The 26,796-nt window shown below is 45.2% G+C and overlaps 1 protein-coding gene across 1 annotated transcript in view; it reads left to right on the top strand.

Annotated features, from left to right (window-relative positions):
• Positions 1-4,194: 4,194 nt before the first annotated feature.
• mRpL49 (mitochondrial ribosomal protein L49) overlaps positions 4,195-26,796 on the top strand; it is a 65,126-nt gene continuing 42,524 nt past the window's right edge. The window contains exon 1 of the mRNA XM_068394364.1: positions 4,195-4,423. Within this exon, the coding sequence (XP_068250465.1) occupies positions 4,277-4,423 (147 nt within the window). The 5' untranslated portion in view covers positions 4,195-4,276. The remainder of the gene's footprint in view (positions 4,424-26,796) is intronic.

A 26,796-nucleotide genomic window follows, 5' to 3' on the forward strand; every position in this document is an offset into this window, starting at 1 on the left:
TAGTTGGAAAAGCAGGATGCTATAAGCCCTAGGGAAAATAGGGAAAATTCACCCAGTAAGGAAAGGAAATAAATGAACTATATGAAAAGTAATAAAATATTGTAAGAACAGTAACAACATTAAAACAGATTTTTCATATATAAACTACTAAGAGACACTTATGTCTGCCTGTTCAACATAAAAACATTTCCTGCAAGCTTGAACTTTTGAAGTTGCAGTCAGCATGGAGAATTGAAAAAAAAAATGCATGCATTAAACGTTAATAACTAAATAGCTGTCGACAAATAGAATCAAATGGCAGAAGATTGAGCAGCCAAGTCATTGGGCGAACCATCAAAATGTTAAACAAGCGTTAACCATAAAATGAAAATTTTGACAATTTCATTTTGTTTTTCTCTTGTTTCCTAGCATACGTTTACTGTATATGAAGAGGAGGTTTAGATTTGCTCAGCAGACATTATTTGATCTTTAACTGATTTGTTTAGAAAATTTAATTTCAAAGGCGTAGGAGCGTTTTTCGGGTGGGGTTGGGGGCTGAAATTTGAAAATACTCTGGCGGTGGGGAGTATGATGGGTTGATTTCAAGTCTAAGAACAGATTCCTGAATTCGACAGGTATATGTACAGTTGCCTTTATTAATTCCGGTACACTTCACTGGATGCTAAGGAGACGTCTGACACCTCTGTACATTGGTGAAGGCAAATGATTCGCTATTCAACATTTCGTATAAAATTAATCGAAGGCTTTTCGTCACGTGTTTACAAGCTTGTGAACTTTGTTTTACTGCCAGCGTTGCTAACAGTTCCTCTTATTATGCAATGTACAGCTGTCAGACATCTTCTTAGCATCCAGTGAAGTGTACCGGAATTAATGAAGCCAATTGTACAGTGGACTTGAAATGAACTTCTATCTCTCTTGATATCTCAATTGGTAGAGTCGTCCATGCAGGCATTGTTTCGGCTCAGGGTCATAGGTTCGAATCTTGCCCGGCCTGAAGCATTGATTATAAATGGATTTCAAGGGGATATACAGTACATCACCAAAGGTAGATTTCGATGTTAAATGCCATTGTGGTTGATATTTACATTGATTAAAATCACAACTGTTAGTGATACATATTCATATATATATATATATATATATATATATATATATATATATATATATATATATATATATATATATATATATATATATATATATATATATACTGTATGTGTGTATTTCAATTTTTCAAATAAGTTTCAATTACCCCTTATTATCGAATTTGCTCTATCTTGGGATCTCAAATGCTTAGGGAAAATTCTTCAATGACAAATATTTCTGCCCGGCCAAGGACTCGAACCTACGACCGATAGAAATATGTGTAACTTATTTGAAAAACGTTTTTAATACTTTGAAAAAAAAATCCCGATTAACCTTTCTTGACATCCAACTACCTATCATTTTTGTTAACTTTTCCATCGAATCAATAATGTGAAAAAAAGGAAACCTTTCTTGTGATTTATTGGCAATGATTTAAACTGACTTTGATGTCGTTACAGAAAAAACCCTTCCTTTGAAACAGACTTTCGTATAGAGCAAAACTGTATTTATATTGCCATTAATCCCGGAGACATTATAATCATGTACTCATATTTGCGCCTCTCCAAACTATCACCTTTAACTCTATGCCCAGCACCAAATTCCTTAAAAACATCACGATCAATATTTGTGCTAATAAAAATGAATGTTGACAAATAATTGTCATATTTCTTTAATATGTTATACTGTAGGTATACTCCGTCTCTTCTGATTCATTTGCAGAGATCATCAGCATCCCTATTTTGGAGTAGTCTCTCTCTCTCTCTCTCTCTCTCTCTCTCTCTCTCTCTCTCTCTCTCTCTCTCTCTCTCTCTCTCTCTCTAGATAATAACATTAATGTTATATATATATATATATATATATATATATATATATATATATATATATATATATATATATATATATATATATATATATATATATATATATAATTATTGGATTCTTTTATCTTATATTGAAACAAAAAACAGCTTTATTGACATTCATACAATAACTAAGGAAATGATGGTAAGGTTTATTTTGCAACTGATTTACACTCAGGAACGCCCTTATTAACAAACACAAATTCGCAAGTGGATGGCGTAACACAGTCAGGCTTTGACGAAGACACGGAAATGTGACAATTTTCTTTTTCATTATTCGATTTGTCTTTGTTGATTAAGCTGATTATAAGAACATCAAATTACACTATAGTCGTGCAACTTTTAACATATATCTATTATTCTTTAAATCATTTGAATCTGTAATGAATAATGATATTCTCCATTCAAGGAAATTCCATTTGGCAGCGCTGTCCCCAAACTCGTCCTACCAACCTTAACTATGCTGATTATTGTTATCTTGATCACTTGAACTGGGACATGACTTACCAGCCATGTGTTCTGATGAAAAAATGAAAAATAAATACTTTTATAAGTAAATCCGGGTTGTTTCCGATAACATGTGAAAAATTCACAACATTTTCGGATAAAAAATATTCATTCGTAATAGGGAAACGACCGTTGGACAATTTATCAACTACCAATTCTCTAGCCTCTACCTTCCTAGCAAACTTTCTTTGACACACGTGTTCGTCAAATAATAGATTACATTAGTTGGGACAAGGTGCCTCTGATGCCATCTATTAGCGGTAAAGTAAAACTCGTTACAGTGTAAAGGGGGGGGGGGGGGGGGGGGGGAGCTAGAGGAGTCTTCCTTACTATGCCTTTCAGAATGTAACAATATTTTTATTATACGTAGTTTTTATTAGTAATGCATGTCATACTATGAAACATATTAATTATCTCAAAGTTTCATAAAAGGTCATTGAATAGTATATCAAATAACTGTGTAATTACTTGATTGTCTCGCCGATTTTAATACATGTGGCACTATCTGGCGCCACCCCCAAATGTAATTGAACTAACGATTGTTTGCTGAGGAAATACTTCTGACATTTATTGTGAAATTTATGATTTCCCAAGAAACAATTTGTGGCCAGACAACAAGGAACATCAAATTCATGTGCTTTTGAAGTTTTATAGCAATTTTGTGCCCAAATGGCAACAGAAATGAAGCAATAACAATTATGAGTGGGTGATGGGGATAATTAACAATTGGTACTCTACTACTAATGCCATCTGTTGGCCATGAAAATAAACAATGTGATGAGCTCTTTAATCCTTGCATTCTGGAACCTTCCATGACGTCATTTTGGTTTAAAAACAGCCAAAAATTAGTCTACTTAATTTGAGCTGAATATAATTTGTACCTGAGTTTTAGGCTCTATGGTAATTATATGTGAAATACAGATATGTATTACAAAATTGTATAGAGCAGATCCCAGTATTCTATACGCAAGGAATTGGGACTCGGCCATAAAATTAAAAACCCTAAATTTAACCAAAATATATTCATGTCCGCAGCAAATACGTTATTAGCTAGTAAGCCCAATTATAGTTATCAATCCTCTATATAGTGTGCCTTGTTACTTGTACCAAGAGCGTACGAACGTTTTTTTTTTTTTTTTTTTTTTTTTTTTTTTTTTTTTTTTTTTTTTTTCTGGTGAGGTGGCTAAAGTATGAAAAGGAACTGAGGGGGGCGGGGTCTGGGGAGCCTTCCCAGATTTTTTTTTACGAGGACATGAAAAGAGCAAAAAAAAAAAGAAAAAAAATTGGAGTGAGTTTTCTTGCTAATAAAATTTTGCAGGTAACATTGAAGAATTTTATAGCATCAGTGATAGAATAGCAGGGTCGATAATCAAACTAAATAAAAAGTATAAAAGGAAGATCATTCAGATGTATACACCAACACAGGAAGAAAGAGAAACTTTTTTAAGGAAGGCATGGAGATATCTTTAAAAAACATAATACTCTGCATTTGTTTTGGGTGGTTGTTTTGTAAAGTAGGTCAAAAGAAGTGAGTAGAATCAGCTGTAGGCAAATTTGGAGTAGGCACACGAAATGACAGAGGACACATGCTTGTAGAATTTGCTGGAGGAAAAAGAAGAATCTGAATATCATGAACATCATTATTTTTTTAAAATGGACATAGAAAATGACATGGAGAAGCCCATATGTAGAAACGAATAAATGTGGTGAGCCGTTGTAAAGACTACTACGGAAAGTTAATACTACTAGTAATCCTCCGCCGTTGGTTCGTGTGTATCTGCTTGTATTTTGTTTTATCGTATTTCTATCGTCCTTAATATATCATGAATTCCGTAACCAGAGGATTACATATGTTAACAAGAAGTAGATTAGGTCCGGGACTTAGTCGAAACCTTCACACTTCGTCCGTCACATGCGGAATTGACAGACTTCCGAGAGGTCACCATTCTATTCCAGAATCTCAGGAAAAGGTAGTTTTCGACATGTTAACTCCCCTCCCCCTATAACTATAACAAAACCATAATTATATTCTTTAAGCATTTTTATTGGTATTATTGTACTGTATTACGGGGTAATGTAACCTAGGGAAAAAACTACTTTTTTCTATAGAAAAAGTAGAACACTTGCCTCATGAAACTGCAATTGAATGATATCTATATTTACCGGCTATTACATGAACCATGTATACTTACAACTAATTATTTTGTGTTTTATCCACCGCTAACTATTACTGTTTATCCAGAATATAAAACAAAACCGTTAGTTGGAACAGGCGTACCCTTTAGGTAAAATTATAGAACAGCACGGAACTGCATATCCAAGAGAGAAAAAAAAGTTTTGGGTAGAATGTAGTTTGTTGGGAACCTTGGGGTGTCTGCCGTTTATGGGGACAGGGATATCTTTCTTATTACTAGCCAAATCGTATTTCATTATGGGGTTGATGTTCTTTACAATTTTCTAACATACCATAATATGATGTTAATTTATCGTTTTGACTAATAACACAATTTACCTTTACCACGGCAATATTTTCTAAGTTCAGCATGGTCCGTACGCAAGTCACGGGTAGCTCCTGCTTAGTTTCCAACTTTCCCGATAGACAGAGCCCGTGTCATCCCAGTCTAAGAAACGTTCGGTTTTACAAATTAATACTGTCCCGTCAATCTACATATTTACCCCTTAGTTTAATATGTAGTTTTTAAGGACACGTCATGTTTAGTGACATTTGATACTGCTGGGATATTTATCATGAAATGTTATCTTAGAAAAAGGCCGTTACAATGCGTCGTACGCTGAAGCCACGGCCAACTTACTCGGTCGTAAAATTTCCCGCAATCATTGTTTCCTGCCTGATTATAATAACACCCGTTTGGCGGCGCTCGATTCGCATATCAGCTGGTCGCGCAAGCATGAACAGTTTTCGATGTTCGTACGTATGTTTTCGCTAATTCCAACAATTTTCATTTTAATCTCTTGTTAAGATTGTTATTTCTTTCGAAATCGTCCCAAAATTATGCCGAATACTATTTTGTTTTATATACAAACAAAGGTTAGGTTATCCAGCATCTAGTTAAGATATTTCGTCAGATAAAGCCAGTGTCAAACAAAGCAACCGAACTAACCCTTTCGTGGGCCGCGTGATTTCAAATTTTTAATCCCCCCCATGACCCGAGATTGACCTACAGCTGACCCTTTCCAACTCTAACCGCCGTGATGGATAGACCTGTTCCGTATAGTTTCTCTGTGAGTGATATTTTCGAGTTTATCTCCCGTATTGATCAGATTGATGCAATTAAGACCCTCAGATATATACATCTACGTGATTTCACTCGTGTTACCCCCGAATTCTTTCACTATTTATTTCGAGAAGGCCTCTTAAGGGATTTTAGAGGTACATGTAAAAAGTGTAAAACAGGTGATGTGGCCCTGATGTGGTTTTAGCGACTACGAAATTTAAGGTAAGCCTGAGTAACCTATAATATGATCATGTGGATAAGATATAATTTTGAGTGCTGCCCAAAGCTTCTTTTCTGTAGGAGAGAGACTTACGAAGGGGGTCCGGGGGCTTGCCCCCGGGTAGGGGTAGTGACCTGGGAACTACTAGGATTGGTTAGGTTTGGTTGGTGGGGTTTGTATGTTAGCAACAGTGTTTGGGGGGTCGCAGGGGGGCGTTAGCCCCCCCGTTTAGTTCACGATGAAGGTAAGGACATGGAACTTCTTTTCTGTAGGAGAGAGACTTACGAAGGGGGTCCGGGGGCTTGCCCCCCGGTAGGGGTAGTGACCTGGGAACTACTAGGATTGGTTAGGTTTGGTTTGTGGGGTTTGTATGTTAGCAACAGTGTTTGGGGGGTCGCAGGGGGGCGTCAGCCCCCCCGTTTAGTTCACGATGAAGGTAAGGACATGGCTTGTAGGTCAGGTTAGGAGGGGAATTTTGGGTTAGTTGTCCATTTTTCTCGCACATTTCCGACATCCATGACCAGAGGGTTCCTAGTATGTAGATTGTTGGGACAAGCATTTACAAAACCAGTGAATTTGATATTTCATTCCGTGATCATTCCCGCGAAAAAGAGCAGATTTTCCTACTTAGTTTCCAACTTCCCCGATAGATAGAGCCCGTGTCATCCCAGTCTAAGAAACCTTCGGTTTTACAATTTAATACTGTCCCGTCAATCTACATATTTACCCCTTCGTTAAGTTTGTAGTTTTTAAGGACACGTCATGTAATCATTCCCGTAAAAAGAGCCGATTTCGGACTTTTTTTTACTCGATTTCAAGAAACATTCGGTTTTACAATTTAATACTGTCCCGTCAATCTACATTATTTAACAAATCATTCCCGTAAAAAAGAGCCGATTGCGGACTTTTTTACCTCGATTTTCGGCCGGTCAAAGGGCTGTCCCCATAAACGGCAGAGGCTCCGGAACCTTTGTATACTAGTGGCCAGTTCCTCCCTTGTGGATTAAAAATGAATTTCCCCATAATGGTTGAAACTGTAATTTTACCAAAATGAATATCAACTAACCTCAACTTTCCCCCCTAACCTAACCTACAAGCCGTGTCCTTACCTACTTACCCCCATACACTGCAGTATTCTAAGTTAGCTGTAATCATACATGTAGGTGACCGCTATCATACATACACCCTGTTTGTTAGAACAGGCGATATGTTTCTTATTACTTGCCAAATCATTTTTCGGGGCGTATGTATGATAGCCGCCATCTGTATGTATCATGACAGCAGCGTAAGGGGAGCATTTGCCCCCCTTCAGGTAAGTAGGTAAGGACATGGCTTGTAGGTTAGGTTAGTGGGTAAAGTTAAGTTTGGTTGGTGTCCATATTTTATGCTCACTGGAGGAACTGGCAGCTGTTATACAAAGGCTCCCGTTTTTCTTTATGGGGAAAATGTTATAGAAACTTTTTACGAGAAAGACTATTTTTGCAGAGTATGACTGTTTTCATTGGCAGGCATCCTTAGGCAGTGGTCAATAGATGGCGTTAGTGTAGCAAAACTAGTCATTTTCATAATAGTTATTTTTAAAAAACACTTAATGTGATTTATATGAAATATACATTTAACAAATAGTGACACTTTTGAGTAATTACTCCATTTTTAATTTAGTATATATTTTGAATATACAGTATACCAAATGTACGCTGACGTCACGAACTTCTCTTTGGTTGACTATGTTGATGTCAGCTTCCGGTTGCTTAGTACCTTCTCCACCAACCCTTCCCCCTCCCCAAACATATCTTACCATTTTTTGCTTTCCCAGCATTTAAAGAACCCACTAATAACTGTACAAAGAGAGGAGAGCTGCAGGACTGCATAATTTTGGAGTAAATGGAGTGTGTGCTCTTGTAAACAAATACCTTTTATGTTATATACTATAATGTTAAGTTATTTTACCATTTTACATTATATTATGATTTATCTTTACCACAGCAATATTTTCTAACTTCAGCCCTGTCTGTACACCTGTCACGAGTAGCACCTGGGAATTTCCCCAATTTGTGTCGTCCCAAGTTATGAAGCATTTGTTTTTACTATTTATGATGTCCCATCTATATACATTCTTACTTCTCGGTTAAGTTTGTAGTTGGTTGGGACACCACTTGTACATTTGCATTTAATACTTATAATATTTATCATGAAATGTTAGTTAGGGAACATGTCGCTATAATGAATCGGTCGCTGAAGCCGCGGCCAAGTTACTCGATCGTAAAGTTGCCCCTGAGCACTTCTTCCTGACCTTACGCATGACACATATTTGTTCCAACACAGATACCAATTCCGCTATTTATAGGGTATTACTTTCGGCAATGCTGAAAACTAGCCAAGACAATTTTAGTGAGGGATAACTACCCCCATCTGCTAGTTATCGGAAGGGGGTGGGGTAGACCGGCTACCCTGCTCACTCACACCTGTCGGTTGAGTAACCACTTTTGCTTTTGGCTCGGTAGAGTGCAGATGTGCCGTCTCTCTCTCCTGTTAAAACAAAATGCCTTGACTTTATTTACTTTTCCTTTTTCTTTTGTGTATCAGTGTGTTTGTTATTGCCCCGCTATGCGGACATGTCCAGGTCGTGAGGGCCGCTGCTGCGGTACCTTCATATCATCCGTAGAGATGAACCCCCACCCTTTGTGCCCGGCTTACCGGGGACATCAGTGCTCGCGGGATAACACCTGTTCCGAATGTCGGGAGTGGCCTGCCTCCCAGTGGGAGAAGTTTGCGCGTAAGAAGAAAAAGAAGTCTAAGCGCGAATCTTCGCCTTCGGGGTCTTCCTCGAAATCGAAGAAATCGCGGGCTTCTGCTTCCTCTATGCCCAAAGCTCTGCCCATAGCTACTTTTCAACCAGGCCCTTCCAGGGCACGCCCGAGCTGTAGCACAGGTCTTGTGACTCCAGGTCAACCCTGTGGGATAGGCGAAGGTGTCGGCTCCCCTTTGTGCGTCGGCTCCTTCCCCCTCCCCCAGGGAGCGCCTGTTCCTTTCCAGACCTTGTCTTTGTGGCCATCACTGGGCATCGATGGCCCCCCCTTTGAAGGAAGTTTTCCTCGAATTCCTCCGAAGAAGAGCAAAGAGAAGTCGGTCATCTCCTTCCTCTGCGGAGATTGATCCTCCTCTTGTGGGCGCAGGCGCTGTTGCCCATCGGTCGGACCGAGAGTCCGGTTCCAACGTCGAGGAGTTAGCTAACCCACCAGGGCCGGTGGCAGGGCTCTCTCCAAGGCAAACTTCCTCTTCGGGGGGAATATATCTCTTGTTCGTGAGAGAAGATTGCCTCTGTACATCGGCGATCTCCTTACGCTTATGGTTCTCCTCCAGGGGCGGAACGAGAACGTTGTCGTAAGCGACATTCTCCTTTTGAGGGAACTCTCCTCCCCTGCGGAGGATTTATCTGTAGACCTTGATCAGTCTCCCCCTCGGGCGGAGTCTGCTGAACGTTCCTCTCCAGAGGTTCGTAGAGTGGAGGGGTTCATAACTCCTCCCAACCCCGGACATTCTCCTCCCCATGCTGTGAGGAGACGTATTTTTGAACCTGCTGGTTCTCCTCACATTGACCCTTCGGGGTCTCGTGACGATCACCCTTAGGGCTGGCGTGATCGTGAGCCTTCGGGCTCTCGTCATGTTGATTCTGCAGGTTCTCATGACAGCAGGAGTCCTTCGAGACTCCGTCGCACTGATCCTTCGGGCTCACGCGGCTCAAAATCCTCAAGTTTCAGTTATGCTGAACCCTCGGGCTCTCGTAACGATGGTAACGTTGATCCTTTGGACTCTCGTTCCATCAGTCACGCTGACCCTTTGGGGTCCTGTGACAGAGGAACTTCGGTTCCTCGTTACGTTCACCCTTCGGTATTTCGTAACCTGAGTTACGCTGAACCCTTGGGCTCTTGTAGCTCTAGTCACGCTAACACCTCCATGTTTCGTGACCGAGAAACTTCGGTGTCTCCTTGCGCTGACCCTTCTGGGTCTCGCAACACAGGCTACGTTAAGCCTTTGGTCTGTAGTGCCCTTAGTCACGCTGACCCTTTGGGGTCCCGTGACAGAGAAACCTTGGTTTCTCGTTGCACTAATCCTTCGGGGTCTCGCAACACAGTTCACGCTGCATCTTCGGGTTCTCGTGATCACAGTCATTTCTTATATGAGAGTTTGTGGACTCTCGTTGTGTTGATCGTTCGCGCTCGCACAACACAGGCTATCGTGAACCTTCGGGTGAGCGTAGCAGTGAGTACTCTCATTACACTGAGAGCTTTCGTGCGCACACGAACAAATTAGTGCGCATGACCGTACTGGCGCGCGGACACAACCTGGCACGCACGAACAACCTTATGCGCGCCATGCACGCAATCAGCACCATGCTAAGGGGCACGCACGTGAACAAGATGCGCACAAACAGCGCCATGTTCAGGGGCGCGCACGAGAACAATCTAGCATGTGTAGACAGCCTAGCGCGAGTTTGGTCAATATTGTGCGGAATCCGTAGCCACACGAACTATGATAGGGCATGCGATTGTGATTCACGATCCTCTGTTGCTCCCTTCCTGAGAACATCCCAACCAGGAGTAAGTTCTCGCGAATCAACAACCTCGCAAAACCAAACCCTCCGTGATTCGGCATCTCCGAACAAGGTACCGTCTCCCTTTTTGGCGGCAGGGGTTAACCTCCCTGCAAAGAGACTTCCATCAGTCTCTCAAGTCTCATAGGCTTTCACAGAGACAACAGTTGCCCACGAGACTACGTCCAGATCCTATCCCTAAGGGTAGGCCTATGCCAATCCTGCCTGCTGGGAAGCCTCCCTCAGGCAAAAGGGTTGAGAAGGTTCCTAAACCCAAGGATCCGTGTCTTCCCAAGGACTTCCCCCTTAGTTCCTCGGGAGCCCGTGACCCCCCCATGGCTTCACACCTTATTCGATGTACAGTACTGCGCCAAGCCATTACAGGAGTCATTCCCCGTTCCCAGTCCTTAGGTGACACCTAGAATCCCTTTGTCACCTCCTCTCGTCTCGGGGGCGTCTCCTCCCTCCGATCCTAGGGGGAGTTCGAAGGATTCCGCGCATGCGGGCCCATCTAGCAAGGGGAAACGGTCATCCCCTCACAAAAGACTTTCGGTGGAGAATAGGTAAGAACCTGAAGGGAGGCCTCTGGAGTTCAAGACGCCACAGGCCAGACCCAAGGGGAAAAGGAAAAGGTTTCGTCCTTTGCCCCCTAATGAGGATAGGGTGACTTGCTACAGGGACTGCTTCCGTCTCTTAGCAGTCAAGATAGTGTCTAAGGAGGTACGACCTGCGACTGGGCGGGACGCACTCCCTATGGCAGTGGACTTACATCCCACCTGTAAACCGACGGAGACCTCTAGTCCCTTGTGGACAGAGGACCACCTCCCTCGTAACAGGGAACCAAAGGATTTATTCACCATCCCTAAATCCTCGGCCAGGCTTCTTTCGGCACTGCCTCCTAGGCAACCAGAAGCGAACACCTCCTCGGCAGTCTCCCTATCCCCGGTCTATCCCGTTGACAACCACGACCCACTCCGGGCTTCTATGGATGAGAGTTTGGAAGTGGAAGGGCAGAGCGATCTCGAGGATGATGCTCTGCCAGCAGCCGCTAACCCTAAGCTCATGGAGGATGAGAGGAAAAAATCGGAACATGCCTTCTGGTAGGTCCTAACCTGTATCCGTTCCATCAGTGAACTGCCAGATCCATTGGCAGCCCCTATTGAGGGAAAGGAGACGGTCCTTGACCAGTTCTACGGCACTCGGAAACCTCATAGGACCAGTGCAGCTTTGCCCTGGTCAAAGGGGTTGAAGAGTGCCAGACAGAAGGCAGTCCCCCAGGCGACTGGGTCCACCACCTCTCTCCGCTCCAACTCATCCTCCAAGCTCCTACCTCCTCCGTATGTGTTTCAGAGGATGTACTACAAGATCCTCGGAATCTCTTCCAACGCTGCCTCTCGATCACTCCTTAGAGGCACTCTCGAAGACATCCTTCGAGAGACTTACGGCCTCCGAAATCCTTAACCAGAAGAAGGTGGCTACTTCGTGGCTTGACTTCTGGTTAGGAACCTTAGGGCAAATAATCTGGTCTAAGGACCTGTCTCTGGAGTCCTCTAGGAAGTCTTTGGAGACCTTCCTGTTGTCTGGCACTCAGGCCATCAAGTTTCTCTCCCACCAGGTAGTGAACCTTTGGGCCAACACTATCCTGAAGAGGAGGGACACCGTCAGGCCGAAGTAGCGAGACTGATAAATGCACCTTTCGAGGGCAATTCTTTGTTCCACCCCGAGGATGTCGAACGGGTGGCAGAGATGTGGAGGAAGTCCAGCCAGGACTCCCTCGTCCAAAAGGCCTTAACAGCCAGGCCTTATCCCTCTCAGCCACAGCGGAAATTACAGCCAAAACCGCAACTGAAAAGGGCTAGAGACCCAAAACAACAGGGTCAAAAGGGTGCAAAGAAGGCCTTTCACAACAAGAAGTCCTTTTGTGGAGGAAAGGGAAAGAGGGGATACGGCCGAGGCCGATCCCAATAGGCCAGGCAATCCTCCTATTTGCCCACCTGTGGGGGGATGCCTGCAAAGCCGCTGACAGAGGTGGCTTCACCACGGGCCGAACCCTGGACCGTCGAGGTGATTCGTTCCGGGTATCGCATCTCGTTCACGCTCTCTCTATCTCCACTGACTCGAGTGCCGATTCCATTGAACTCCTGTGCGAAGGGATCCGCACGGGAGTTTGTCCTCAGGGCAAAAGTCCAGACCATGTTGGAGAAGGGCGCTCTCCAGGAGGTCCTCAACGGGTCCCCAGGCTTTTACAGTCGACTCTTTCTTGTGTAAAAGGCGTCTGGAGGCTGGAGACCAGTCATCGACCTCTGAGCCCTGAACAGGTTTGTTGAACAGACACAGTTCAGGATGGAGACGGCCGACACTGTCAGACAAGCGATAAGACCACAGGACTTCATGTGCACTCTAGATCTAAAGGACTCATACTTCCAGATCCCAATTCATCCGTCTTCCAGAAAGTATTTTAAGATTCATGTTCAGTCGGAAGTATTACCAGTTCAGGGTACTGTGTTTCGGTCTTTCCACAGCACCCCAGGTCTTAACGAGGGTATTCGCCCTAGTGTCATCTTGGGCCCACAGAGTCGGCTCCGTCTCCTAAGATACTTGGACGACTGGCTGATTCTGGCAGATTGGAAGCGGCCCTTCTCCGCCACCGAGACGATCTTCTAAGGTTTTGCCAGGATCTGGGGATCGTGGTGAACCTTGAGAAGTCTCAGCTGCTTTCCTCTCAAGAACTGGTATACCTAGGCATGCGATTAGACATCCTAAGGCACAAAGAGTTCTCATCAGTCGAAAGGATTCAGAGATTGAGGAAGATAGCACAGGTCTTCCTCAGTCGGGAGAGCCCCGGCGCAGTATTGGCTTCGCCTTCTCGGCCACCTCTCTTCCCTGACCCGACTGGTCCCCAACAGTCGCCTCAGGACGAGATCCCTCCAGTGGCGACTGAAATCCCAGTGGAACCAGCACACCGATTGCCGGGCTCACCTAGTCCGCATAGGACTAGAGGAACAGTCAGACCTCAGGTGGTGGTTGGCGGAGCCAAACCTCTGCAAAGGGGTCAATCTTCTCATCTCTCCCCCAGAATTGATGCTCTTTTCGGATGCAGCAAAAGAAGGGTTGGGGTGCTCACGTGCTGCACCATTACATCTCCGGCCAATGGTCTGAATCAGAAAGGTACCAGCACATAAATCTCTTAGAGATGAGGGCAGCCTTTCTGGCCTTCAAAGAGTTCCACCAGGTCCTGGCGGAGCACTCCGTGGTGTTGATGAGCGACAACACCACGGTAGTAGCTTATCTGAGCAAACAGTGCGGTACCTTTTTGCAGCAGCTGTGCCATCTGGCAGTAGAGATACTCAGATGGGCAGAAGACAACTCAGTGACTCTATCAACTCGCTTCATTCCGGGCAAGCAGAATGTGCTAGTGGACAAGCTGAGCAGAGCGACTCAGATAGTTGGCACCGAGTGGTCTTTGAATCCTCTGATAGCCAACAAAGTCCTGACATTGTGGGGTTCCCCGACTGTGGATCTCTTCGCAACGTCCCTGAATTTCAGGCTCCCGTTGTACTACTCCCCAGTCCCGGACCCCCAAGCTCTTTGGCAAGATGCTTTCCAACAACGGTGGATAAACCTAGACGCTTACGCGTTTCCCCCGTTCTGTCTGATGAGAAAAGTCCTCAACCAGGTACGAGCAAGCAACAACTTGCAAATGACCCTCTTAGTTCCACTATGACATCACGCAGAATGGTTCCCAGACCTTCTGCATCTCCTCAAGGGGATCCCGAGGGAGCTCCCCACAACCCGACCTCCTCAAACAACCACATGGCAACATCTTCCACAAAGCCGTAGCTTCGCTTCGACTTCACGCCTGGAGACTATCCAGCACTTCCTCACACACAGAGGCTTTTTGCAACCGGTTGCGAAAAGAATGATTCGACACCTTAGGAGATCTACAGAGGCAGTCTACCAGGCGAAGTGGTCAGTTTTCTGTGGTTGGTGTCGTGGAAGGGGTATCTCTCCCCTCGATGCCTCTGTTCCAACTATAGCGGAGTTTCTTGTATACCTTTGGGAAAAAAACGCTTCTCTCGGACTCGGCAGTCAAAGGCTACCGCTCAGCCTTGCCTTTAGACTGAAAGGAGTCGACATATCCTCCTCGTTGGAACTTTCTTTGCTATGAAATAGAAAAAAATGGTTTGTATCTAGGAAAACTTAAATGGTTTGTGGCCATGAAACAAATAGTAATTTTTTGTATTATTATTAGAAACTTAATTTTGATTATCCCTCTGTGACTTTTTCCAAAAAAAAAAAAACTTTTATTCGTTATTACAGTATCTTATTTCCAGGTATTGATAGCTACATAATCAAGGTATTGACAGCAGCCCCTACACTCAGTAGGGAGTGTAAGGGAGAGAGAATTAGGGTATTGCCTGCTACTAGTGTGTAGTGGTCTGTTTAACTGTTATAACTGAAGGTCTGCAATGACTCATGGATACCTTCATCGTCAGACTGATAAAGGCCAACTTGTAAAAGAGATTGGGATGACAGGGAATCCTGCCGATTGGAGATCTGAGACTCCTGCTGAAAAAAAAGGGTTTATGGTGACTGAGTTTTCCATATTCATGATATGAGAGAGATGTGGGACAAGAATTAAATTATGGTATGTTAAGAGTCCTGCGATCAAGGGAAAAACTGTATTGAGGTGTTGTATTAAGTAAAGTGCAATATTTTTCATACTTTCCCATCAATGTGATGTCAACACTTCTGAAAGCTTACAGAAACTTTAGTGTAAGAATGAATTGTGTGATGTGATTGTAAGTAATGAGGGAAGACAGACACTGGCCCTCAGCTTTATTTTGGCATGCCATTCTTCAGTTTTAGCTGCCGTTCTTCAAAGCAGATTTGACGGCAGAACATGACTGGTCAATATTAAGGCCATTGATTATTAACATTGGGGAAGTTTTCAGTAAAGAATTCGGGCATTGAGGGTTCTGCAGTCATGTTTTGTTAGGATTTTAATGTTCCGTTTTGTAACTGAAGTGGTATATCTTGCATGTAGCTAGTATTTTTTCTCTTGCTGGTACAATATGCAAAAGGGATGTTAATTTTGCCTTTGATTATTCTAATTGATATACAGTAATATTATTCCTAACAGTTTTTTCAAATAAAAATTTTTTGTTTTTATGAATACAGCATATCATTCCAGTTCCTTACACCAATGTGCCCCCCTTCCCTAGCCACTGTTTTTTAAGATCTCTTAAGTACAGTAATTTATCATAATTCTTTCCTCCCACAGTGTGTTCCTTTATTAATTATAATATTCCCTTTCACCTAATGTTCTTATACCTTTACTTATAATCAGCAAGCCAAAGGCAAGAGTAGGAAAGGTATAAATAACAAGGTTCAAGCTGGGTCCCCTTGCCCAGTATAAATCAAGGGGTGGTGCCCAGAGCTCCGTTCTCTTGACCTGTTACTTAAGTTTTTTTTGGGTATTACACCGTAATACCCAAATAGTATAGTATAGAGAAGTATGAAAAATATAGAGAGAAAAAGGTGGAAGTAAAGCGCAAGGTACGTGAGGCAAAGAGGGCAGCTGACCTGAGGTGGGGTCAGGGGCTGGGTCAGTCATATGAAGAGAATAAGAAGAAGTTTTGGAAAGAAGTGAAGAGAGTAAGGAAGGCCGGCGCAAGAATTGAAGAGACAGTGAAAGATGGAAATGGAAGGTTGTTAAAAGGAGAGGAGGCAAGGAAAAGGTGGGCGGAATGTTTTGAAAGTTTGCTGAATGTTGAGGATAATAGGGAGGCAGATATAATTGCTGTTCCAGGTGTTGAGGTGCCAGTGATGGGAGATGAGAATGAGAGAGAGATTACAATAGAGGAAGTGAGGAGAGCACTAGATGAAACGAGAGTAGGAAAAGCATCTGGTATGGATGGTGTGAAAGCTGAGATGTTGAAGAAGGGGGTGTGACTGTACTTGAATGGTTGGTGAGATTGTTTAATATGTGTTTTGTGTTGTCAATGGTACCAGTAGATTGGGTCTGTGCATGTATTGTACCACTATATAAGGGTAAGGGAGATGTGCATGAGTGTTGTAATTCAAGAGGTATTAGTTTGTTGAGTGTAGTTGGAAAAGTGTATGGTAGAGTACTGATTAATAGGATTAAGGATAAAACAGAGAATAAAACAGAGAATGCAATCTTGGAAGTACAGGGTGGTTTTAGAAGAGGTAGGGGTTGTATGAATCAGATTTTTACAGTTAGGCAGATATGCGAGAAATATTTAGCAAAAGGTAAGGAGTTGTATGTTGCTTTTATGGATCTGGAGAAAGCATATGATAGAGTTGATAGGGAAGCAATGTGGAATGTGATGAGGTTATATGGAGTTGGTGGAAGGTTGTTGCAAGCAGTGAAAAGTTTCTACAAGGGTAGTAAAGCATGTGTTAGAATAGGAAATGAAGTGAGCGATTGGTTTCCGGTGAGAGTGGGGCTGAGACAGGGATGTGTGATGTCGCCGTGGTTGTTTAACTTGTATGTTGATGGAGTGGTGAGAGAGGTGAATGCTCGAGTGCTTGGACGAGGATTAAAACTGGTAGGCGAGAATGATCATGAATGGGAGGTAAATCAGTTGTTGTTTGCGGATGATACTGTACTGGTAGCAGACACAGAAGAGAAGCTTGACCGACTAGTGACAGAATTTGGAAGGGTGTGTGAGAGAAGGAAGTTGAGAGTTAATGTGGGTAAGAGTAAGGTTATGAGATGTACGAGAAGGGAAGGTGGTGCAAGGTTGAATGTCATGTTGAATGGAGAGTTACTTGAGGAGGTAGATCAGTTTAAGTACTTGGGGTCTGTTGTTGCAGCAAATGGTGGAGTGGAAGCAGATGTACATCAGAGAGTGAATGAAGGTTGCAAAGTGTTGGGGGCAGTTAAGGGAGTAGTAAAAAATAGAGGGTTGGGCATGAATGTATAGAGAGTTCTATATGAGAAAGTGATCGTACCAACTGTGATGTATGGATCGGAGTTGTGGGTAAGGAAAGTGATGGAGAGACAGAAATTGAATGTGTTTGAGATGAAGTGTCTGAGGAGTATGGCTGGTGTATCTCGAGTAGATAGGGTTAGGAACGAAGTGGTGAGGGTGAGAACGGGTGTAAGAAATGAGTTAGCGGCTAGAGTGGATATGAATGTGTTGAGGTGGTTTGGCCATGTTGAGAGAATGGAAAGTGGCTGTCTGCTAAAGAAGGTGATGAATGCAAGAGTTGATGGGAGAAGTACAAGAGGAAGGCCAAGGTTTGGGTGATAGGAGGATAGATGTGAGAGAGGCAAGAGAGCGTGCTAGAAATAGGAATGAATGGCGAGCGATTGTGACGCAGTTCCGGTAGGCCCTGCTGCTTCTTCCGGTGCCTTAGATGACCGCGGAGGTAGCAGCAGTAGGGGACTCAGCAGTATGAAGCTTCATCTGTGGTGGAAAATGTGGGAGGTTGGGCTGTGGCACCCTAGCAGTACCAGCTGAACTCGGCTGAGTCCCTGGTTAGGCTGGAGGAACGTAGAGAGTAGAGGTCCCCTTTTTTGTTTTGTTTCTTGTTGATGTCAGCTACCCCCCAAAATTGGGGGAAGTGCCTTGGTATATGGATGGATTACACCGTTGTATATTTGTTGTGTAGTGAACGTCGGGTTGTGGTCAGCATTCGGACACTAGGCAGTTCGGGTGCTACCTCTGGCCACAGTCCGCAAACCACTACATAATTTTTGGTGCCCAGACCCGGGAAACACCAACCTTTAGTGATGGCATCGTCATCCAGTAAATGCCGAAAGGCTAAGAAGAGCCTGAGCCAGGATGTAGAGTGTCTTGTCAGGATTGTCAGTGACCTGACAACTCAGGTCAAGTCCCTGACACTTAAAGTGGCGGCCCTGAAGACCGTTGAGCCGTCACCAACGTGCCACGTTGCCACTGGGGTCACAACCACAGTGACCACCAGTGCTCCAACTACATCCCCTGCTTGGCCAAATTACAATGGTCTGGCAATTCCAGTGACTGGAGCAGAGCCACTGATTGGAGGTCTACAGCCCCCTCCAGGGTTCACAACGTTAATCCTCCCTGTACCATGCTTTTGGGAGTCTCCTGTGCCAAGTGGACTGCTTGCTTCCTCGCCTGTTCTGGCAACTAACTCTGTTAGTCCACCAGAGCCTGCAGCCAGTGGACTGGGGGAGCAGTTCTTGGACAACCCGGCTGAATCCAGTAGGCTCGAGAAAGCTCCAGCAGCCACCGCTGAGGCAGTTCTTACTCAGACAGGGGCCATCCCAAAGCGGAGACGCCAGGCCAAGGAAAGAGCCAGACCAGCCATGCCCGAAATGATCATGTCCCAGGAGTCAACCAGCGACGATTCTGGCAGCAAGACTTCTGGAGATACTTCCAGTTCCTGTCTCAGTGTCACCTCAGCTGACACAGTCTCCACCGACCACGTCCAGTCCCTCCAGACAGAACGCAGTCTGTCTGATCTGCTTAAGGTCCTCGACTCCAGGAGGAACCCCAAGCCTGGTATCTTCCAGCTCGAAACTGGCCAGAGTTTTTCCCGATTCCTGAGGGATTTCGAGGCCTTCTGTGCGAGTAAGTATACCGCGGGAAGCTCTGGCCGGTGGACTGTTGACCTTGGAAGATTTCTGAAGGGAGAAATTCATGAGGCATTCTCAGCCATGGGGGGTCCCGAGATCTCATACCCCGTCATGAAGGAACGCCTCCACGACTGGTGTCGAGAAGCCCGAGAGAGGCGTGATGCGGGTAGAAAGGCCCGGTTCAGCAGTGCTACCTGTGGCGAGGGCGAACTGCTGAAAATCTACGCCGTCTGGTTTGCCTCCCTGTACAAGTCTGCCTATCCTCGCCGTAGTTTGGACCGGAGGGAGCTTAGGCGGAAGCTCCTCAGAACTGTTCCAAGCAAAGCTGCGAGTTGGCTGGAACAGTCTCTGGCCACCATTAATGTCTCCGCTGGCCGTCAGGCCACTTGGCTGGATGTTTTGGACCTGTTGAGTGTTCTCGACGAGGCATCCCGTCAGCGAAGCCAGAAGGCAGAGGATTTGGCCACCAGTCGTGTGGGACAGTCATGGCACGGCTCGTATGCCGACAGGGTTGCCATGGCTGCCCCCAGCCGTTCACCTGGACCTGACAGAGCGTATTTACGCACTCCTCCTCGACCGGTCCCCAAACCTGCACCTGTGGAAGTGCGCCTGCCATCATCGCGCACCCCGGATAGATCTCCCCAATTCCAGAGGAGGTACTGTGCATGGTGCCGAAAACCCCAATTCCAGAGGAGGTACTGTGCATGGTGCCGAAAACCAGGGCACTTTGTGGACGAGTGTCGCAGACGCCTGAACCTCTGCCTACGTTGTGGCTCGTCCAACCATCATGTGGCACAGTGTGGACGACAGGCGCCGGTTATAAGCAGATCACCTGTCCAGAACACAGCTAATGCCCGCAGCCCTGGGAGGGAGACTACCCCTGTCCAGACTCCTTCAAGGCGGAGAGCAGTACCGGTGAATGCTACTCCGACCCCGTCGTCCTATTCTGGCTCAACCAGTAGCCGGGAGACCCGAAGTGGGAGCGAGTCCAGTGCTCCTTTTCGGACTGTGGGGAAGAAGAAGAAGAGCAAGAAGGCAAAGCCCAGGAAGTCAAGAACTGAGGAGTATCATAGGGCTTTAAACACCAGACCTTCGATGTAGAAGATGGGGTTACATCGAAGGAGGGTGTGAGTGCTAGGGTGCATGCTCCTAGTATTCCGGCGGCAGCCTCGGAAATCTCAATTTCCAAGGTTACCCCTCAACCTGAAAAAGTTATTACACCTCCAATGGCTCTTTCAGGATTGGCCTGTGCTAACCTGTCCTCGACACAGTCCAGAGCTTCTCCAACTGACTCCTCCAGGGAGAAAGCAGAAACTGAGGCAGTATTGAAAATCCTACGTAGGGTTAACCTGGCGCAGTTGGCTCCTGTACCACTCATGGTTGTCCCAGTGACCATGTCTGAGTTTCCATCGGGAGCATTGGATGCTCTCATTGACTCCGGAGCTGAGGTCAACCTCCTGTCATCGAGAGTAGTACAGGATTACCAGCTGAAGATGGTACCCAACACCATTGGACTGAAGGGTTTAGGGCAAACAGGACCTAAGACCCTAGGTACTGTACTGTTGACCCCTATACTGCATGGAATGACATTTGCCCCGGGCGTGTTCCATGTAGTGCCTTCAGGGACTATGGCTGAGCACGTAGTGCTTGGTTACCAGTTCTTGAGAGCAAATGGGGTGATAGTTGACGGTTCCCGAAATCGGCTGAGCGTTGGTAGTACTCCCCAAGAGCCTCTTTGGGAGTATTATGTCGCGATACGTAGAGCCTTTTGTCAGCAAGTGCTTTATGCACTTGATGTCCACGCAACCGATTCAATGAGGATTGCCAGTATTGAGCCAGTACTTGTTCCAGTTACTGTTAACTTGCCTAAGGGACTTGACACGTCTTTTAGGTGCCCTGCTTGTCCGACCAACTGTTGGCCGGAAATGTATTAAGATGGCGACATCATAACCCCTGGTCTGTCAAGGAAAGTTACAGAAATCCCTGGCATCCTTGAACTGAAAGACAGGAAAGCCTCAGTTTTAGTCAAGGGTTCATCTGAAGAAACTGCCAAGATCAAGAAGGGCGATCTCTTGGGGAAGGTGTTCACCATGGCAATGGTGGATGCTCCTCTATCCTGCCTGATAGCACAGGAGTGTGACCTGACTCCTGAACAGAGCGTATTGGAAGAGATAGACAATCTGTCTATCTCCGATGAACTGGACTCTTCTCAGAAGGACCAGTTTTGTCAAATGCTTCGACGTCATCTTCCAGTTATCAGTACTGGTGATGATGATGTGGGAGAGTGCTCAAGCACACCAATACGCATCCACCTGTATGACGAGACGCCCATTTATCAGAGAGTTCGACGGTTTGCCAAACCCGTCGCTGACGCCATCGAGGAACAGTGCAAGGAGTTGCATGAACTGGGTATTATTAAACCCAGCATCTCTCCTTGGTCTTCCCATTGTTCCAGTCCGAAAAAAAGACAATACTATACGGTTGTGTGTGGACTACCGTAGACTGAATAAAGTAACTGTCTCTGATAAGTTCCCGATGCCTAACATGGCCGATTCCGTATTTGGACTTCAAGGAGTCAAATACTTTACAACCCTTGACCTGGTTCGTGGATACTACCAGTTACCGTTGGCAGCGACAGTAAGGAATACACGGCTTTCTCTACCGCTTTTGGACATTGGCAGTTCAGACGCTTATCGTTTGGACTGAAAAATGCACCTGCAGTGTTCCAGAGAGAAATGCAGAGTATTCTCCAAGAGTTCCCGAAAGCCAAGGTGGTTGTCTACATTGACGACATCTTGATACTTGGGTCTTCTTTCGAGGGACACCTGAAACTGGTAGAACGAGTTTTGGCTACTCTCCAGAAGCACGGACTCAAGATAAAACTCGGGAAGTGTTCTTGGGTTCAAGCCGAGATCCAGTATCTTGGTCATCTGGTTGGACGTTCTGGTATGCGTAAGCTACCAGAATACATCCAGAAAGTGGATGACTTCCCTAAACCGACCACTGAGCGTGAGCTACGGGGATTCCTGGGACTGGTCAACTTTCAACGGAAGTTTATCCCCATGTGCTCACAGATAGCCAAACCATTATCTGCGAAGACTGGAGGACGAAAATCTCAAGGAACTAGGAAACTGAAGTGGACTGCAGAAATGGACAGTGCCTTTGTGCGCTTGAAGGAACTGATCAAAGAGGACATTATGTTTTCATACCCTGACTACTCTGCTGATGCTAAACCCTTGGAGTTGTTTGTTGACGCTTCGGGTGAAGGTGCTGGTGCTTGTCTGTGCCAGGAGTCCTTGGAGCATCCAGGGGAGAGTCGGGTTATAGCGTACGACTCTATGACTTTCCTTGACTGTGAGACCCGTTACTCTACCATTGAGCGTGAGTTGGCTGCTCTGCGATGGGGAGTGAAAACCTTCAGGGCCTTCCTCTATGGTCAGTTCTTCGGGATCCATTCTGATCACCGTCCCCTGATGTACCTTCATGACATGAAGATGGTGGACAGTCGTCTAGCGCGGACACTGGAGGACCTGTCCGAATTTAACTTTATTGTTAATTACTGTCCAGGAGATCAGCATGCTGCCGCTGACTGGTTATCCCGCTGGCCCGCATTAACTGACTCTCTGTTTGCTACTGAACCTAGCACTCCCAAGTTGCCTACTGGACTGGCCTTGTATAAGGAGGTTCGTGGTGGTCCAGATTCTCTTATCGAATCCTTGGAGCTAGTCGTGAACTGGTAGACAGAAGGGTCAGGTGTCGCACCCGACTCTCCGCTGAAGGGAGCCAAGCTCCGGGATGCCTTAGTTCAGCAGTTTCTGAAAGACGCCGGTCGACTAGGCTTCAAACTGGACAAGACCAGCAGGAAAAGGATCAAGGCAATGAGATTTCCAGGTACAGTCCCAGCCCTGGAGTTGCTATTGGCAGCATCAAAGTTATTGAACCTGGAAATCTGGGTCCATTGGGGTCCCACTTGTCCCGTAGTCTATCGTGATCCATCCGTGACTGAGCCTCAGTGTGTGCATCTTCAGTGTCTGTCTGGAGTGCATTTTAACCCTCTGATCAAGCTCCGCAATTACGTCCCTCCAACTGACGTGATTCTGGGCCATAAGGCGGAGGTAAAATCTTGTGTTCCTGACACTGAGGGCTTGATCACTGATGATCAGGAAGCGCCGGAGGATTGTCCTGTAATCCAGTACGTGACAGAAAAGGCACCTCGTCAGTCCAGTTGTACCCATGTGTCTCAACACTCGGCAGTAGGGATAGTAATGATGCAGGAGACCTTATTTTGTGCTCTTGTTGATACAGGAGCACAGGTTTGTCTAGTAAGTGAGTCTGTACTGAGCCAACTTGGCATAGAGTACCAGGTACTGTCAGGAGAACAGCTAGTGGGGTGGACTGGTTCCTGCACCAGCATTCTAGGCTACGTCCAGTTAGAGGTGAAGTGTCCTTCTAGGTGGAGGCTACCGCTGTTTAACTATGCGGTGGTAGCTGCCAAAAACATTAACTTTTGTTTTGTTCTTGGTAGGAATATATTGGACGCAGCCTACCTGACACTGGATTCACCCCGAGAACAGTTGGTGTATGACCACACTACTGTTCTTCAGTTGTCTCCCAAGGTACTCTGTCTCCTCCCTGCATACCGAGACCACTGTTATGAAGGTAATTGATCCTGAATCTGATCAGGGAGTGTTCTCCGGAAATGCTCTTCTGTCCTTTAGTCAGGTGTCCAAGATCCAAGGAGATCATCGACAGATTCAATCTGTCATTAAGATGATCTACTCTGGGGTTCCTGCATCTCGAGTTCCACGCTCCTGTCTACCCTATAGGAGATGTTGGTCGAACCTGGAAGTTCACCAGGGTTTGGTAGTGAAGCGGAATCCAGACGGCTCAGTAGTCCCAGTAGTCACCTTCAATGTCCTGATTGACCTAGTTGCCGAGAGACACCTCCAGAATGCTCACTGGGGGATCGGAAAAATGAGTGCAATGCTCCGTCGACTCGTCTGGCACAGATCTTTGATTAATGTAATCAGAGATATGTGCCGGACGTGTTGGGAATGTCAGACTTGTAAGGTCTCAAGGGAGGTGGTTTCCCCGCCGACCTTGAAAATAGTGACCTCTTCTCCCTTTGAATTGGTTGCTATGGATCTTGTGAGTCTCCCAACAACCAATACTGGTTTTATTGGGTGTCTGATGGTAGTCGACCATTATTCCAAGTGGGTGACGGCAGTACCCATAAGGAATAAGAAGAGCAGTACGATATGCCAGGCGCTTGAAGATTGAGTTTTTCCTGTTATTCCTTGTGTTCCAGTCCGGATATTGACTGATAACGGCCCTGAGTTTATTTCCCAGGAATTTACTGAGTTGTTGGAGCGGTATAATGGTGTACATGTGAAAACAACTCCATATAAACCCTCTAGTAACGGTGCAGTGGAGCGAGTGAATCGTACCATTAGTGAGTTACTGAGGGTGATTTCTGGGGAATCTCGGAAATGGGACCAGTTCTTATCCCGAGCAGTTCTCGGCTACAACCATTCCCACCACACTGAGATTGGCTGTACTCCAGCTGAGAACATACTGAAGGGTGCTCACGATGTTGATAGTATCCCGTTGCTATCAGCAGAAACGAGAGACCCATGGGCTGAAGGACATCCTCGGTACAAACCGTTTAAAGAGGGTTCTCTGGTGCTTAAGAAGGTGCATCTGTTGGGACACCTTCTGACGAACAAGCTCATCCCTAGGTTTGAGGGGGTATTCCGTGTTACTAAGGTACACGAGAATAAGGTCACCTTTGAGCTGCAGAGACTGCCTGATGGTGAACTGGTAAAAGCTCACCATATCCAGTTAAAGGCCTGGTTTGAACCTCCAGTTTATCTTAGGAGGCACTTTCTCTGGTATCCAAAGGATCCTGATCCTGTAACAGAGACTCTGAATAGTCCAGAACTCATGGATGACAGTCCTGTTTCTTCTGAAGTCTCTGAGAGTTCTAGTTCTAGTAGTGATGGCGACTCCTATGGGGTGGCTGCAGTAGTGGCATCCTACCTTCTGTCTCGAGATTGTATCAAGTCCCGACGACAGAGGAAAAGTCACCATCCTACTAGAGCTATTACTCAGCCTAAGCCCATTCTTAAGCCAGCTAGGACTTACGAGAGAAAGAAAGCACTGGATGCTTGGTTATATCCTCCGGAAAATTGTGATGAGACTCCTGTGTTAAAGCCTGAATCGTTTTGAGATCATTTGGTCCTCCAACTATGGGCGAACAGCCCCACTGAAATGTGTAAAACCCCTATTTTGTCTCCCGAGTCGGTGGTTCAATGTCCTGTTCCTGAATTGCCAACGCCCCAGTTCTTAGCTGCTTCTTTCCGAGAGGAAGGTATCGTTCATCCTCCGGGGAGTTGGGAATTCTGGGAAGTTTCCAGTATTCCATTATTGGAACTACCTTCTGTTGGTTCCAAGAGTTCCAGTCCAGATTGGTCAAGACCTGCTACTTTAGAAAGCCCTGTTTCTGAATCGGCAGTGTCTATTCATCCTGATAATGACTTTCTCGGCTTTTTGCCACCCGATTGTGACGACCGACTGTCGCCTGTGGATCCTACCTCTAGTGGATTTAGTCCCCCATGGACTAGGTCAAAAGGTCCTGTTCTTGACCTACCTTTAGTTCAGTCTCAATCCTGGAGTGGAGACCTCGTCTCACTGACCAGATGAATATTATAGAGAGGGAACCATCCTCCATTCCTGAGTCACCTCAGAATACAAACCCTTTCCTACATTCTGATGGTGGATTAAAATACCGGTCAGAGCTCGAGGCTGAAGTGGCACAGTCAGGTATATCTAACCTGAACGTTACAACACTGTTTGGGTCGCCCGAAACACAACGTTGCCCAGAGTCATCGCCTGATTTTTCAGGATTTTTATTGTCCTCTTCTGAGTCTACGGATTCTGTCTCTGGTTTACCTCAAAGTGTGTCGATCACCCGCAGATACCAACTCTTATGCGAGGTTATCAATCGATTAAAGACACCCAGCCTGTATCTGGAGAGTCGCTGGCTTAGCCTGTCTCCTGTGCTGCGAGAAATTAATATGGCTCGCCAGCAGATTGCTGAATCCCGGCGCATGTCCCGAGACAGAATTTTGAGACTCAGAAGAAGAACTATAAATCTCCCACTGAATTAATCTTTGCACAGTTTTTAAAGACAGTTTTGATAATAATTACCTTTTTTTTTTTTTCTTATTAGTCATATTGTAATTCCCACATTGGGTATTTGAAAGGCTGAGAAAGGGACACGTGGTGTGAGGAAATCTTTATTTAGTCACGGTTTCTGTAATTGTTGCATTATTGTTGTACTGAAAATTGACCTTGACCGTGACAGTTATAATGGATTCAATAAATTTTTATTATCATGTAATACCTGTAGTCCAAAATCAATGAGTATTGTATGCTTTTAAATTGATTTTGGACTGCAATGAATGAAATTTTTTTCTTGATAAATCCTGAACGTATTCCTGCAATAACAAATTGTTTGTGTAAATATAATGAAATTGTTATATTGTATATTATTGAAGCATTGTTGGGAGGAATAGACAATAATCTAACTTTTCATTTGTAAATACTGGATCTCCATTGTGTTTAAAAGGTTGTCTATTCCTATTGTTTTTTGTTAAATCGTGAGTCTGTGGGAAAAAATCTAGTGTACCTAAGGTAAA

The sequence above is a fragment of the Palaemon carinicauda genome, chromosome 20 (genome assembly GCF_036898095.1).
Source record: "Palaemon carinicauda isolate YSFRI2023 chromosome 20, ASM3689809v2, whole genome shotgun sequence".
NCBI classification, from domain to species: Eukaryota; Metazoa; Arthropoda; class Malacostraca; order Decapoda; family Palaemonidae; genus Palaemon; species Palaemon carinicauda.